We start from the raw sequence: 12,026 nt of genomic DNA, 5'->3' as shown, positions 1-12,026 counted from the left end.
TGTTCACTTTTACACAACCTTTGTTTGTAATACCTACAGTTTGTTCTGGTGTAGTGGTATTCAGGGTTTTAAACTCCATAATTGTTTATGGATAAAGAAAACCATTACTTTTTATTAGAAGTAATGAATTGCTTTCTTTAAAAAACGACAAATTGTTTAAAAAGAAAAGTATCTGCAGCGAAAAATAGGCCAGTTGATTTTATGAGTAAAAAACCATTTAAGCTTTGTAGTTTTTTTACACATGCTGCTGTTATTTCTACATACACGAAACGTCAAACAAAACCATTTCTTTAATATTATTCACATTTGAAAGCGCGGCGTGTTCGGTTCAGTTTGATCGATATTGACTGCTAGTGTATAAGCGGAGCGTTACGTTGATATCGGGCGCGGGTTTCATTTCTACCATGGCGGAGGCACAGCCATCAAGTACCGTGCCGCATACTCGAAGCGTTGTATGGAATCATTACCAGCACTGTGTTGAAACGACTGCGGATGGTGTTTCGAAACAAGTGGCTAAGTGCTTATATTGCGACACGTATGTGAATATGTTACGATCAAGCTCTAAAAAGCCTTCGGTGTTCTAATGTCTTTGGTATGTAGGGCTTCTTATACACAAGGGTCACGAGCGAACATAAGCACTGGCAATTTATGGTACCACATAGAAAAGAAACATCCAGAAAAACTATCTACTAACAGAAGAACAACAACGGTAAATATTTTGAAAACTAATGCAATTAGGAGGGCCGCAACAAGTTTATGTAAAGTTTATAATGCTAAGAACCTTAGCTTGTCAGTACCGGTAATAGTTATCCCCTCGGACGGAACCCCTTTAAAGCTTTGTTTCACTCTGGGGTTTCGTCGGCAGTCATTGAAAGTGAAGACTAACGTCTGTCAAAAATTACAGCGTAATGGAACTGGTTTACCGTCAAAGTTGGTAATGCGATCCAGGCTCTTTGAAACAGTATCCCAAATCCAATTAGTCTCTTAGCAATCAGCAGTCCCTAGCAAAAGTTCATTAATGCCAATCACTTAGGGTCTAGTTCTACCTCGTTTGTTTTAGGTGTAAAGGCTAGAAAGAAACAAAGGGGCCATATTTAACTTGCAAAGCTTTTTATCAAAATTTAATGCCGATATTTTCAATGATTTTTGTAGATAGATCCAAAGTTTATTGATGATTCTAAAATGAAGTTGCTAAAGTGGATAGTATCAACAGATAAACCTTTTGATGTCGCGGAGGATCCCAATTTCCAAGCGTTGTTGTATTCCATCAATCCAAACTGTTCTGTTGTGGCCGACAGCCTCAATCTAAGCGCTAAAACCATCAAGTCTGAACTCTTGAAATTACACAAAGAAGAAGTAGTTAAAGTTGCGCTTGGTTTTCAGGTAAGGAGTTATTAAAGCTATGCGCCATGTTTCCATAACAAGGTAACGAAATGCGTGTATTTGAACGTGTTCCCTCTGAAGAAACAAACGAGCAGCATAGTGTTATAAATGCACAGTGTCTCTTTAGATTTAGACCACCGTCGTATAGTTGATAGGCTTATTATTTTTTTATAACATAAATACATAATTGACCCAATTTTAAGCAGAATGTTTCCTGTCAAATATCGTTCACTATGGATTGCTGGACTTCGCCAAATCGCATTCCATTTATGGGCGTAACGGCGCATTGGATCTCGGACATATGGACTCTGCATAACATACTTCTTGGATTTATTTATTTTCCCACGCGCCATACGGGGTTAAACATGTGTGACAGATTTTTAGAACTAGTCAATGATCGAAAGGTTACAAGGGTATGAATATTGTTTGATGTTGTCTTTTAAACCTACGTACAAAGTGCAGAGATCTAAGTTCCGTTAGACTGGAAACATTTAACCAGAGTTTTCTGTGCTTGTCATGCGCAGAAGACGCGCACCGAAGTCTTTCCTTTACACATCAATATAATTTGTCGCTTACGGTAAAGGAAAACGTGTAAATAAGGTTTTTTTTATACATTCGATGAAGCTTATAAAATAATGAGCTTTTCAAATTTACACCATTTGCCCTAATCACCAAGTTATAATATTAAATAATATTAGATGAAATAGGTTTCCTTAGCGGCCACTGCGCTATAAGAATCTGTGAACTCAACGGCAAACCGGGGTCTATCTCTATTGTACGAATCCGTCCAGGGATAATAGTCGTCCAACAGGGATAGTCTACTGAGAGGTCAATAAACTGTACCTCCACAAGTTCCGTCGTAAGGTACTAGAAACCACCTCGTGTTATCGGGTTCTAATCCAACAACGCGTCGCAGAGAAGGGCATTCCAGACCAACCCTAGGTTAGATTAGGACCAGGCAAGACAATTGTGTTTTTTGGTACTCCTTAGATGAAGGAATTTTCTTTTTCACACCTTTCATTGTACGACTATCTCACGTAATGTGACTAACATTATGTATGTACCACACTTCAAAGGAAGAAAGTAGCACCAATGTTTCGTCATATGAGCATGAATAACCTTTAACACCAAATGTTATTCCGTCCATTTGGACCTAAATGAACACTGGCACGCAATAAGCACATTCTTAAAATGCTTCCATAATGTTCCGCCAACCATTGAATCCAATAATAGAAATGCGAAGAGGCAATGTAGGAAAAGCTTCATTCTCCTAATCTCTCATTCGGGAAACTCAAGCTTCATCAAACATTGCTGACTGGGCATGTCTATCATTATCCTCAATGGCCAACGAACATGTTTCTCTGTACAATCGTACATAGGTTTGCTTATTGTGTGACGTTACATGGACATCCGGTTTATTGAATTAATTTACTGACGTTGCACCGTATAGATATTGGCAATTACAATGGATAATGCCTCGAACAACGAGACATTCACCAAAGAGCTAGAAAAACGAAGTGACACTTTAGGGCTCAGATTCAACGGCGGACATCGCATTCGGTGCGTGGCGCATGTTATACACTTATCTGTATGTGCTATACTTGATCATCTTAAAACAACACCAAAGCACGATAGCGAAGTCGATTATGGACCGGATGACGAATCCCTCATCAGCACTAATGCTAATTCAATTGGTACCAGTGTTGCAAAGGTAAATACAGGTGCCAATCGTTTAGGCTTAATGAACTGTCATGGAATTTATTGTGAATGAACAAGTGCCCTTCTTGAAAGGAGTAGTCTACTATTGCATTGTCTCTTGTACAATGAAGGGCTCAAGACAGATGTTTTGTTGTGGAATTGATTTATTGAGGTCTTTTCCATTTGAAAATGCACTTAGTTAGGACATTTTATCCATTAATTCTACCATCGTTCTAATGGTCTGTTGGTTTGAGACCAAATGGACAAAATTTAGAAACCGTGCATATTTGGTCTATGGTAAATTGAAATTAGAAATTTACGCAACATATTACTATATGTTACGTAGGTATTAACATAATTCAATTTAGGCCAAATATACAGGGATTTAAAAAATATGTCCAACACTACCCATTAAGTCGTTTTTATAAATAGATTCGAGCTACGGTTTTGAAGATTCGATTATCTTAAAGAGGAATCATTACGTCAGTTGAATATTAATAATGGTTTGGGTGATGTTAAAATGGTACTTGACGTCAAAACAAGGTGGAATTCAACTGCTTTCATGCTAGAAAGGGCACTACGTTTAAAAGCAGTAACTTGAAATGTTATGGTCTAGTCCTGCTTTAAACTAGACAAATGTTATTTTTTCTATTTCAGTCGCTTCAGACGCTAACACAAACTGACAACGACCTCGAAACGTTTCATATGACAGAAACGGAATGGGAAAACATTGAATACTTCGTGAATGTGTTAAAAGTAACATACAGGACTTTTATACATTACTGCGAGAAATAATTGGTTTTAAAAACAATGAATATTTTTGATCTTAAAGAATTAAACAGAAGCAAATCAGCGAATATCTGCAGCGAAATATCCAACCATTTCACTCCTCATGCCAATATATCACTGGCCATTGAAGAAACTAGAGTCGGCAATTGAGGATAGTAATGGTCCGCTAAAAGAAGCTTGTATATTGGCCCAAAAAAAATTATTGAATTACGAAGAGTTGTCGAATACGGCAGCGACCTGGATCGCAGTAGGTGAAAATGAAGCTGCTTGTTCGACCACTTATGGGTTCATAGAGCTAATACATATTCTACTGCCTATATACGTCTTTATTATTTGAGATCAATAGTTTCATAACGTTTCTGCAATTATTTAGCATGACAAAAAGTTCATTGCGCAATATTAATCTTCTTCATGTTGTGTCTACCTAAAATAAAATTGTAATTTGCTATAGTTTTAGATCCAACGTTAAAGCTGGATTTCTTCAAAGCCAATTACAATAAGACCAAATTAAAACAAATTAAAGATACTGTACTAAACGTTTACAACGAGTATTATGACTCGAGGAGCGAACCAATGGAGAGCGCGGTAACAGAGGGCATGGATGATTTATATTCCGTGTATCCGAAACGTCCCAAGAGACTCGTACAAGGGGCGGAGCTACTTAAATATTTGAAAGACGACCTTCTCCCATCTCAAACAAACATTCTTCAATGGTGGAAGGTATGTGGTATGTTTTTCAACCTTCAATTATAAGTACAGGGGAACTTGGGTGGTGAAATACTACAGACTTGTAATTGCGACAAAGCTAGTTTCTGGTAATTTCAGGTGAAATTGGCTTGTAGTGACCATTAAACATATGTATATTTTCATATTTCATCTAGGCAAATGAAATGAACTACCCCACCGTCAGTAAAATGGCCAGAGATTATCTTTGTATTCAAGGCTCATCGGTTGCCGCCGAAAGAATTTTTTCTGGAGGAACAAATCTAGTTGCTCCAAAACGAGGTTCATTGAAACCTGACACTATTTCCGCAATGATGTGTCTGAAATCGTGGTGGACGTAATTGTGTATGCTTAATCTAAATATTATGTACCGGCAAATAAATTGTTGTATTGGCAAAGGATGTTCCGGTGTAGTAACGTTTTTACATAGTATCTTACGCAACATTGAGGAATCTATCGGATCGGTATGCTGGGACACCTATAGTTTTGAAGACTGTTTTGATCCATTAAATATAAGAAAACAAGCAGCGCATACTCAATATTTGGGCAGGTACTTGCGATAAAGGCACCAATTCTTAATGGGATAGTGAAGGAAGACAATGAGTTATTTTGAAAAACGGTTAAAATATGCGTCATATACATTACAACTCGCGGACACGTACTCGTTACCTTAAAATTAGTGTTTATCTTTGCTGTTCCGCGCGTTAAGCCCAACTCCATTTTGCATATAAGTAGCAGCAAAGGACCAAGCATTGACGTCAGTACATTTTTGTTAGGTTTCAGCCCTCCATTTTGAAAAGATGGTGGTAAATTGAACCACAAAGACCATAAAACGCGTCTATAGGACGTAGGTTACCAGTTGGCTAAATACTAGTGAGATATTTAAAATTTAAAAAAATAATATGTTTTACATCAATGGCCGCCAATGTCAAGATGACCACGGATCAAAGAAACATATCTTAGTGCGTGCCTACTATTTAAAAGTAACCCCTTTCAAAATTTCAGCCTTTTGGTTAAAGTGGTTGGGACTGGGCGTTGATCATCTGAATTTTCACTTATATAGATATAGATTTCGCTAGAGAAATGCTTTTTCTACAAGCAATCAGTCAACTTTCTAGCAAAAGCGATAAAACTTCATCGTCCACTGATTGGTGACTGCACTCCTGTGTGTCGAGCAATTATATATACGGCAACTTCTTTACATAATGGTACTAGGCTTAACGAGCTGAAATGGTGACCTTTACAATTAATTACAAATGAACATGAACGTTTTAGTGAGTTATCCTAATGTTTTCACCCATACTTTGGCGGCTTTATTCGACCAAAAATAACGTGTTGTCCTTCTTCCTACACGGAGCCGAAGTATATACACCAAATATTAGAAGTCATATTTCACATTTAATGAAATGGGTGATCAACATTCCGAATAATTTCGTGATTAATTTTCCCAAAGCGTTCTAATAAAACCTAATTGTTTATTGTTCAATAAAATAGGCCTTATTTACAAATAAATACTTAATCCAGGTAAATCTGTTACAGGAACTCATGTTTCTATTTCTTGTTTGTTTATGAAGCACAAGGAATTAAATGTTGAAAGGTACCTTATATTTACTCCTAAATAAGATAAGGGTTAGTCGTGTTTATCCAAATAAATATTGTTTATGAACATAGTGGGATGGAACCGTTTTCTACATTGTCGATATATGTGAAAATTCTTGCTAATAGCGAGGGTAGTTCATTTATGTCTATCTATATGTTCATAAATATTGTCCTAGTTATTCTATGAACTATCTTAGATAATTTATATCCGATTCCGAGCACTAGCTCTGAGGGTGTCGAGAAAAATGCGAATGTAATCCAGTTGAAAAACAATCTGGATTTCATGAGAAAGAGAATTAAGCCCTACATAATAGAGCACTTTATTCAAGACCCGATAGAGGAGAAAGAAACATATTGTCACGCTCTACTGATCCTCTTCAAACCGTGCGTGCTGAAACTGAGCTATTGGGCGATTTTGAAACATACGCCGATGCTTTCGAAAACTCGCTTCCGGTGTTGAAGGACATGAGAGAATATCACGAGAAACTCTCGGTTTCTAAAGAAGTTGAAAAGAAACGGAAGGCTTCTAAAAAGGCGAAAGAGCCAGAAACCATAATTTCGGAGGCAGAAAGTGAAGACGATGAAAATGCGCTGCAAGGGAAAGAAATTGTTATCGAAACCGAACACGCGATGGCTGATGTGGAAGCTGCCATTATAACCATCATAACTCAAAAATCGAATTAAATTTACAATTAATCATTAAAATAACAACGAAATACCTTAAATTAACATTATAAAGATATTACTAGCCCTTTATACTTAAACCTATCCCTTTAAAATAAACTAAAAAGAAATTCTTTCGTACAATAGATGAGGAACTAGCCTATCAATGTTGACACAAAACTTTCTAGAACGATCCTATACCCCTATATCCATAGTGCAAAATGAAATACCTAGCAACTAAAATACTTTCCAAGAACCCAGAGAAATGTCACGCTGATTTAGACCCCAAGCAACAAAACCTTGAGTCACTATCCTGGTACCTGGCCCGAGAAACTTCTAGAACATTTTTTTTAACCCTTAAACTGACCAATCCGTATTGGGTCCCAGATTTAAAAGTTTTGCCTATTCGTTCATAACATGAATCCGCCCGGCTACGTAATAAATATGGTCCACTATTCGCCAAACCGAAGTCAATCAACAAACGTCATTGTCCCAGAAAGCCTTGCGAGAAACTAGAAGTTATATATACGAAGTCCCTCCTGGATTTTTTATTCATTTAGTTACCTTTATTTTTCGTCAATTTGAATCCCTAATTTTTGGAAGAAAATCGGAGATATTTTTTATTCATTTTGATACCTTTATTTTTCATTAATTTGAATCCCTAATTTTTCGGAAAAGAAACTCGGAGATATTTTTTTAACCCCTAAGTTGAAGAAGAGAAGGAGCGCGAGTGCTCGAAATATTAAAAATTTAAAAGAAAAAAAATAATAATTAACCCTTAAATCGCGAGAAAAGAAAAAAATCATAATTATCTCTTAACACGAGAAAGAAGAAAAAAGAACCCTTAACCCTTGAGAAAAATATGGAAGAGGAGCAACTTGCCGTAAGAAATTAAAAACTTGAAACTATTTTGATAAACTAACTTGAAACTATGATTAAAGAACTTAGATTATGGTTAACGGATTGGTTCAATTTTAAAATCTTAATTTTCTATTTTTGAACATTATTGTCTTTATTGCATAACTGCACGATTTTAACCCAAAAACCCCTAAAAATTTAAATTTGAACCTTAAAGGAGACATTCCATAGAGGTTATAAATTACAAACCTCCCTTTTGATTTTTGTTTAATTTTTTTTATTTTGAGCCCTATAAAAGTGTGTGAAAATTTATGAATAAGATTGAATATTATGTTGAATATTAAAAATTGGATTAGAATTTATTTTGACTCTCAATTGACACATACCATCAACCGCGGTCACTTTTGATTCAGAAATTTTATGAGCCCCTCGTTCCCGTTAAAAGGCCTTAACTCCCCACAACTGACTGCATTGTAACATCTTGTCTAGCGTTAGCGAGGTTGAATCATAAGTGAAAAGAGGTAGGTGTTTGTCTTGCATCTTCCTAACCCTCTCGTAAGATGTCGAACACCCATAAACAACAAATGAAGAAAGGCGATGAATAAAGGCTTATAAATTGGCGCAGTCGACAGGATACGATCCTTCGGAATCTTATCAATATGATGGATTTTGACATGTCTTGAAGAGAGTCAAAGTTGGTTCAATTATTAAAACCCTATATTATTTTGAGAAAATATTGAGAAAAATCGAGCAATCAAAATGACGGACATTACCCTTAACTCGTCAGATCTAGTATTATATATCGCCATTAACATAATGTTGTTATTATTAGTGATCCTATATAATAAGATATTGAATTTCCTGAGAAATATTATTATGAATATCGGTATGTTATTTCGACGTACAAACAATGATAAATCTATCCATACCCATTATTTAACACAATTAATTCTACAAAATGTTGAATCCCAAAAAGTATTAGCTGAGACTATTGCTGCTTTACGAGATAGCCTGAAAGACTCATTAGAAGCCCATAGAGGTTACCCTCTCCAATCTTTGAGTTCTAATGCGAGTTCGAGTTCGGAATCTGAGACCCATCAAATTAATAAGAAACGTACCCAAATGAAAGATATGCAAAAATTCCCCGAAGAAAAGGTTATTGATAGAGATGAAAACCTTAGAAGAGTCGAAAAGACTAGAAAAGAGGAAGGTAGATTAAATCCTATGTTTACATCAACCCCTTATGTCTGAATGGAAACAGGAAAGAAAGTATCCCTCCCCTCCACTATGCGTGAAGAAAAACATTTGGAAGACCCTTTTGCGACGCGAATAAAAGAATTTTTCAACCCCCCTACTAACGTTACCTTGAGACCAGAGAGAGAGGAACTTTTTCCAAGAAACGAACCTATAGAGGAACCTGTACTAAATCAGACTACTTTTTTCAAGAAAAGTTGAAAAGTCCTATATTTCCTGTATATGAGAAAGAACAAGAGACGTCAAACATTCCTGATATTACTCAAATCCCTCGCAGAAAAAACTTACAAAATTCAACCCCTAAAAATAGAACTTTACCAATTCCTCAATTTACGGCAAGATTTAATGGAGAATCAAATCCTATAGAATTCCTATATAGCGCGTACGAGTATGGGATGATAACAGGTGTAACACTTAAAGAATTATTGACCCACTTACCCCTAGCATTCGAAGGACAAGCAAAGAAATGGTTTTGGAAAAATATTAATCTTTTTCATACCTGGACTGAATTTGAGAATAAGTTTAAAGAAAAATATTTGGGAGATGGTTATTCCAAAATAATCAAGAGAAAAATTCAAAAGAGAAGGCAAAGACCCAATGAGAGCCCTGAAGTTTATGTTCAGGATATGATAAATATTTATGATGAATTACCCTCTATCCCCTCTGAGCAAAATCGATTAGACCATATAATTTTTGGATTAATGCCCGAATATGAAGCACTATTGAACTTAATACATGTACCACAGTTGATGAACTTTTAGAGGTAGTGAAGCAACTTCAACCAGTGATGGGAGTTTTACACCCTAGAAATCAAGGAACAAACGAACCCCGAAACCCCTTAATTAAAAAATTTTGCAACTATTGCAAAGAATACGGACATTTTGTTTATAACTGCCCAAATAAAAGAAGTAGACCACAAGAAGTAACCTTACCCCTTGAATCGTATCTTCAATCAGCTAGGCCTAAATGCTTTGTATGCAATTCTACGAATCTCCAATCATAAAGGAAAAAAAGACGGAAAAATTACTCAAAAATTAATTATTTCAATAACAATTTTTACTTTAATATTTATAATCTACCAGTGGTAAGTTGTGATGAATAAAAAAAGCATATAGTGACACGATCTACTCGCAAATGAATCAAAAACCTAAAGACGCTATAGATGGGTCCTATAGTGTGAAAGAGAGCGCGTTAAAAAATCGTAACTTCCCCTTTTCCATTCCCTCCTTCCCGAGTTTATCACCAACGTTGAAAGCTTCCGCGCAGGCGCGCTGTAGCAGATGCGGTAGAGAGCGGATCTAAACAGTGTATCCCTCTCTCTGCTTGCGCGCCAATATTGCGCAGAGCAGTAATCGCGTTACAGCTAGTGCCGAGAGGAGAGGAGAGTTTTCCCACGTGACCCTACATTTCGCGTAGCCGTCTGCCTATTCACCTCACCATTCCATACCCTTCTTCTTCCATGATGAGACCTGTCCTATTGCGGTCCGTGCGGGGGATGTACGTATTTCGCGGAACGGGTTACAGCTCATAACCAGTTTCGCGCGAGTTGCACATATCTCACGCCCGAATATTCGGTGGCCGAGAGCATGGCCGAATATTCGGTATTCGGCAAAATCAATATTCGCGCCATCACTAATTCAAACCCCTAAAGCAACCCCTACTACTACAATCGTGACAAATGAAATAACTATGCCAGAAGATATAGAAGCAGAGAAAAAAACAAGAATTGCAAAACCTTTTTATCGAAGTGAAGAGAATAAATGAAAATTCCCGTACGGAGGATGAAACAGACGAAGACAAAGAAGAATTGATACATAAAACCCCTACCTTTTACCCCTACGACTGGTTTTCTAATAGAAACAAGTTGATGAAGTCTTCAAGTACTCAAACCCCCTATTACGGAACCGCAACGTGTAACCACGATTAAAGTAGAGGAGAAGAGACTACGACGTTGTCGACGTAACAGAAGACGTACTTCATTCATGGACCCTCAATTGCTTGCAAAGGACTCGAACCCTCCCTCATCCTTAGATAATTATCAAACGCTAGTTTTTGTCAACATTAGACATACCCCTATCCTTCGAAGACAACGACCATATGAGACAAAAACCAACGATAATGACAATCGTTTCTTCATTTTAAAACCTTCCTATACAAATTATAGAAACCGTTTTAATTACCCTCGCAATATTTATGTCGCCAAAAATTCATCATCTGGATATCCTCGGAACAATGACCCTTAGCATAAAGACAGAAGTTCTGCTACACCCCAGAAATATACAGAAATGGAATTGAGAGTTGACGCTGGAATATTCCCTACACCTACCATTGTGTAACTTGTCATACCGATGGACATCAAGAAAATGAATGCCTTAAAAATATCCCCTTAACCCCTAATGAGAAATCGGAAGATACCCAGGATATTGAAATAGTTCTAATATTACTAGCCCCCATTATCAAACCCCTCATAGACGCTGGGTGAAACCGGAATTCTATTCCTTAAAGGAAAATACCTCCAGCAGGTATAGAAGATAAACATTTATTAACTCATTCATCCCTATTTTATTTTCAATCATTTAATCTAAAAATTTTTTTTTATTATGGTGATGGTAAGATGGATATGTCAAGTTCGGGGACAAACTTTTAAGACGAGGTGGGGATATATAACTATCTTAACACAAAAATCAAATTAAATTTACCATTAATCATTAAATTAATAACGAAATACCTTAAATTAACACTATAAAGATAATACTAGCCCTTTAAACTTAAACCTATCCCTTTAAAATAAACTAAAATGAAATTCTTTCGTACAATAGATGAGGAACTAGCCCATCAATGTTGACACAAAACTTTCTAGAACTATCCTATACCACAGTATCCACAGTGCAAAATAAAATACCTAAAAACGAAAACTTTTTCCAAGAACCCAGAGAAATGTCACGCTGATTTAGACCCCAAGCATCAAGACCTTGAGTCACTATCCTGGTACCTGGCCCGAGAAACTTGAAGAACATTTTTTTAACCCTTAAACCGACCAATCCGTATTTGGTCCCAAA

At 36.6% G+C, this 12,026-nt stretch overlaps 1 protein-coding gene across 1 annotated transcript; it reads left to right on the top strand.

Moving 5' to 3' along the window:
* Positions 1-404: 404 nt before the first annotated feature.
* Positions 405-3,154, top strand: LOC149657556 (uncharacterized). Its single transcript, XM_089844700.1, has 5 exons — positions 405-535; positions 601-709; positions 1,153-1,383; positions 1,590-1,796; positions 2,834-3,154. Exons 1-5 carry the CDS (start codon positions 405-407, stop codon positions 3,152-3,154), a joined length of 999 nt encoding a protein of 332 aa, XP_089700826.1.
* The last annotated feature ends 8,872 nt before the right edge of the window (positions 3,155-12,026 follow it).

The sequence above is a fragment of the Phalangium opilio genome, unplaced genomic scaffold (genome assembly GCF_054372755.1).
Source record: "Phalangium opilio isolate 3A_F unplaced genomic scaffold, DU_Popi_V2 ptg000077l_1, whole genome shotgun sequence".
Classification (NCBI taxonomy): Eukaryota; Metazoa; Arthropoda; class Arachnida; order Opiliones; family Phalangiidae; genus Phalangium; species Phalangium opilio.
The sequence above is the reverse complement of the archived record's forward strand: the minus strand, read 5'-3'. Positions and strand labels throughout refer to the sequence as shown.

Bases quoted from the DNA above. Each gene is read 5' to 3' on its own strand.
- LOC149657556 (XM_089844700.1), top strand. From the start codon at position 405: ATGGCGGAGGCACAGCCATCAAGTACCGTGCCGCATACTCGAAGCGTT. The intron at 536-600 runs GTATGTGAATAT...TTTGGTATGTAG, and splicing joins AAGTGCTTATATTGCGACAC to GGCTTCTTATACACAAGGGT. The intron at 1,384-1,589 runs GTAAGGAGTTAT...AATTTTAAGCAG, and splicing joins AAGTTGCGCTTGGTTTTCAG to AATGTTTCCTGTCAAATATC.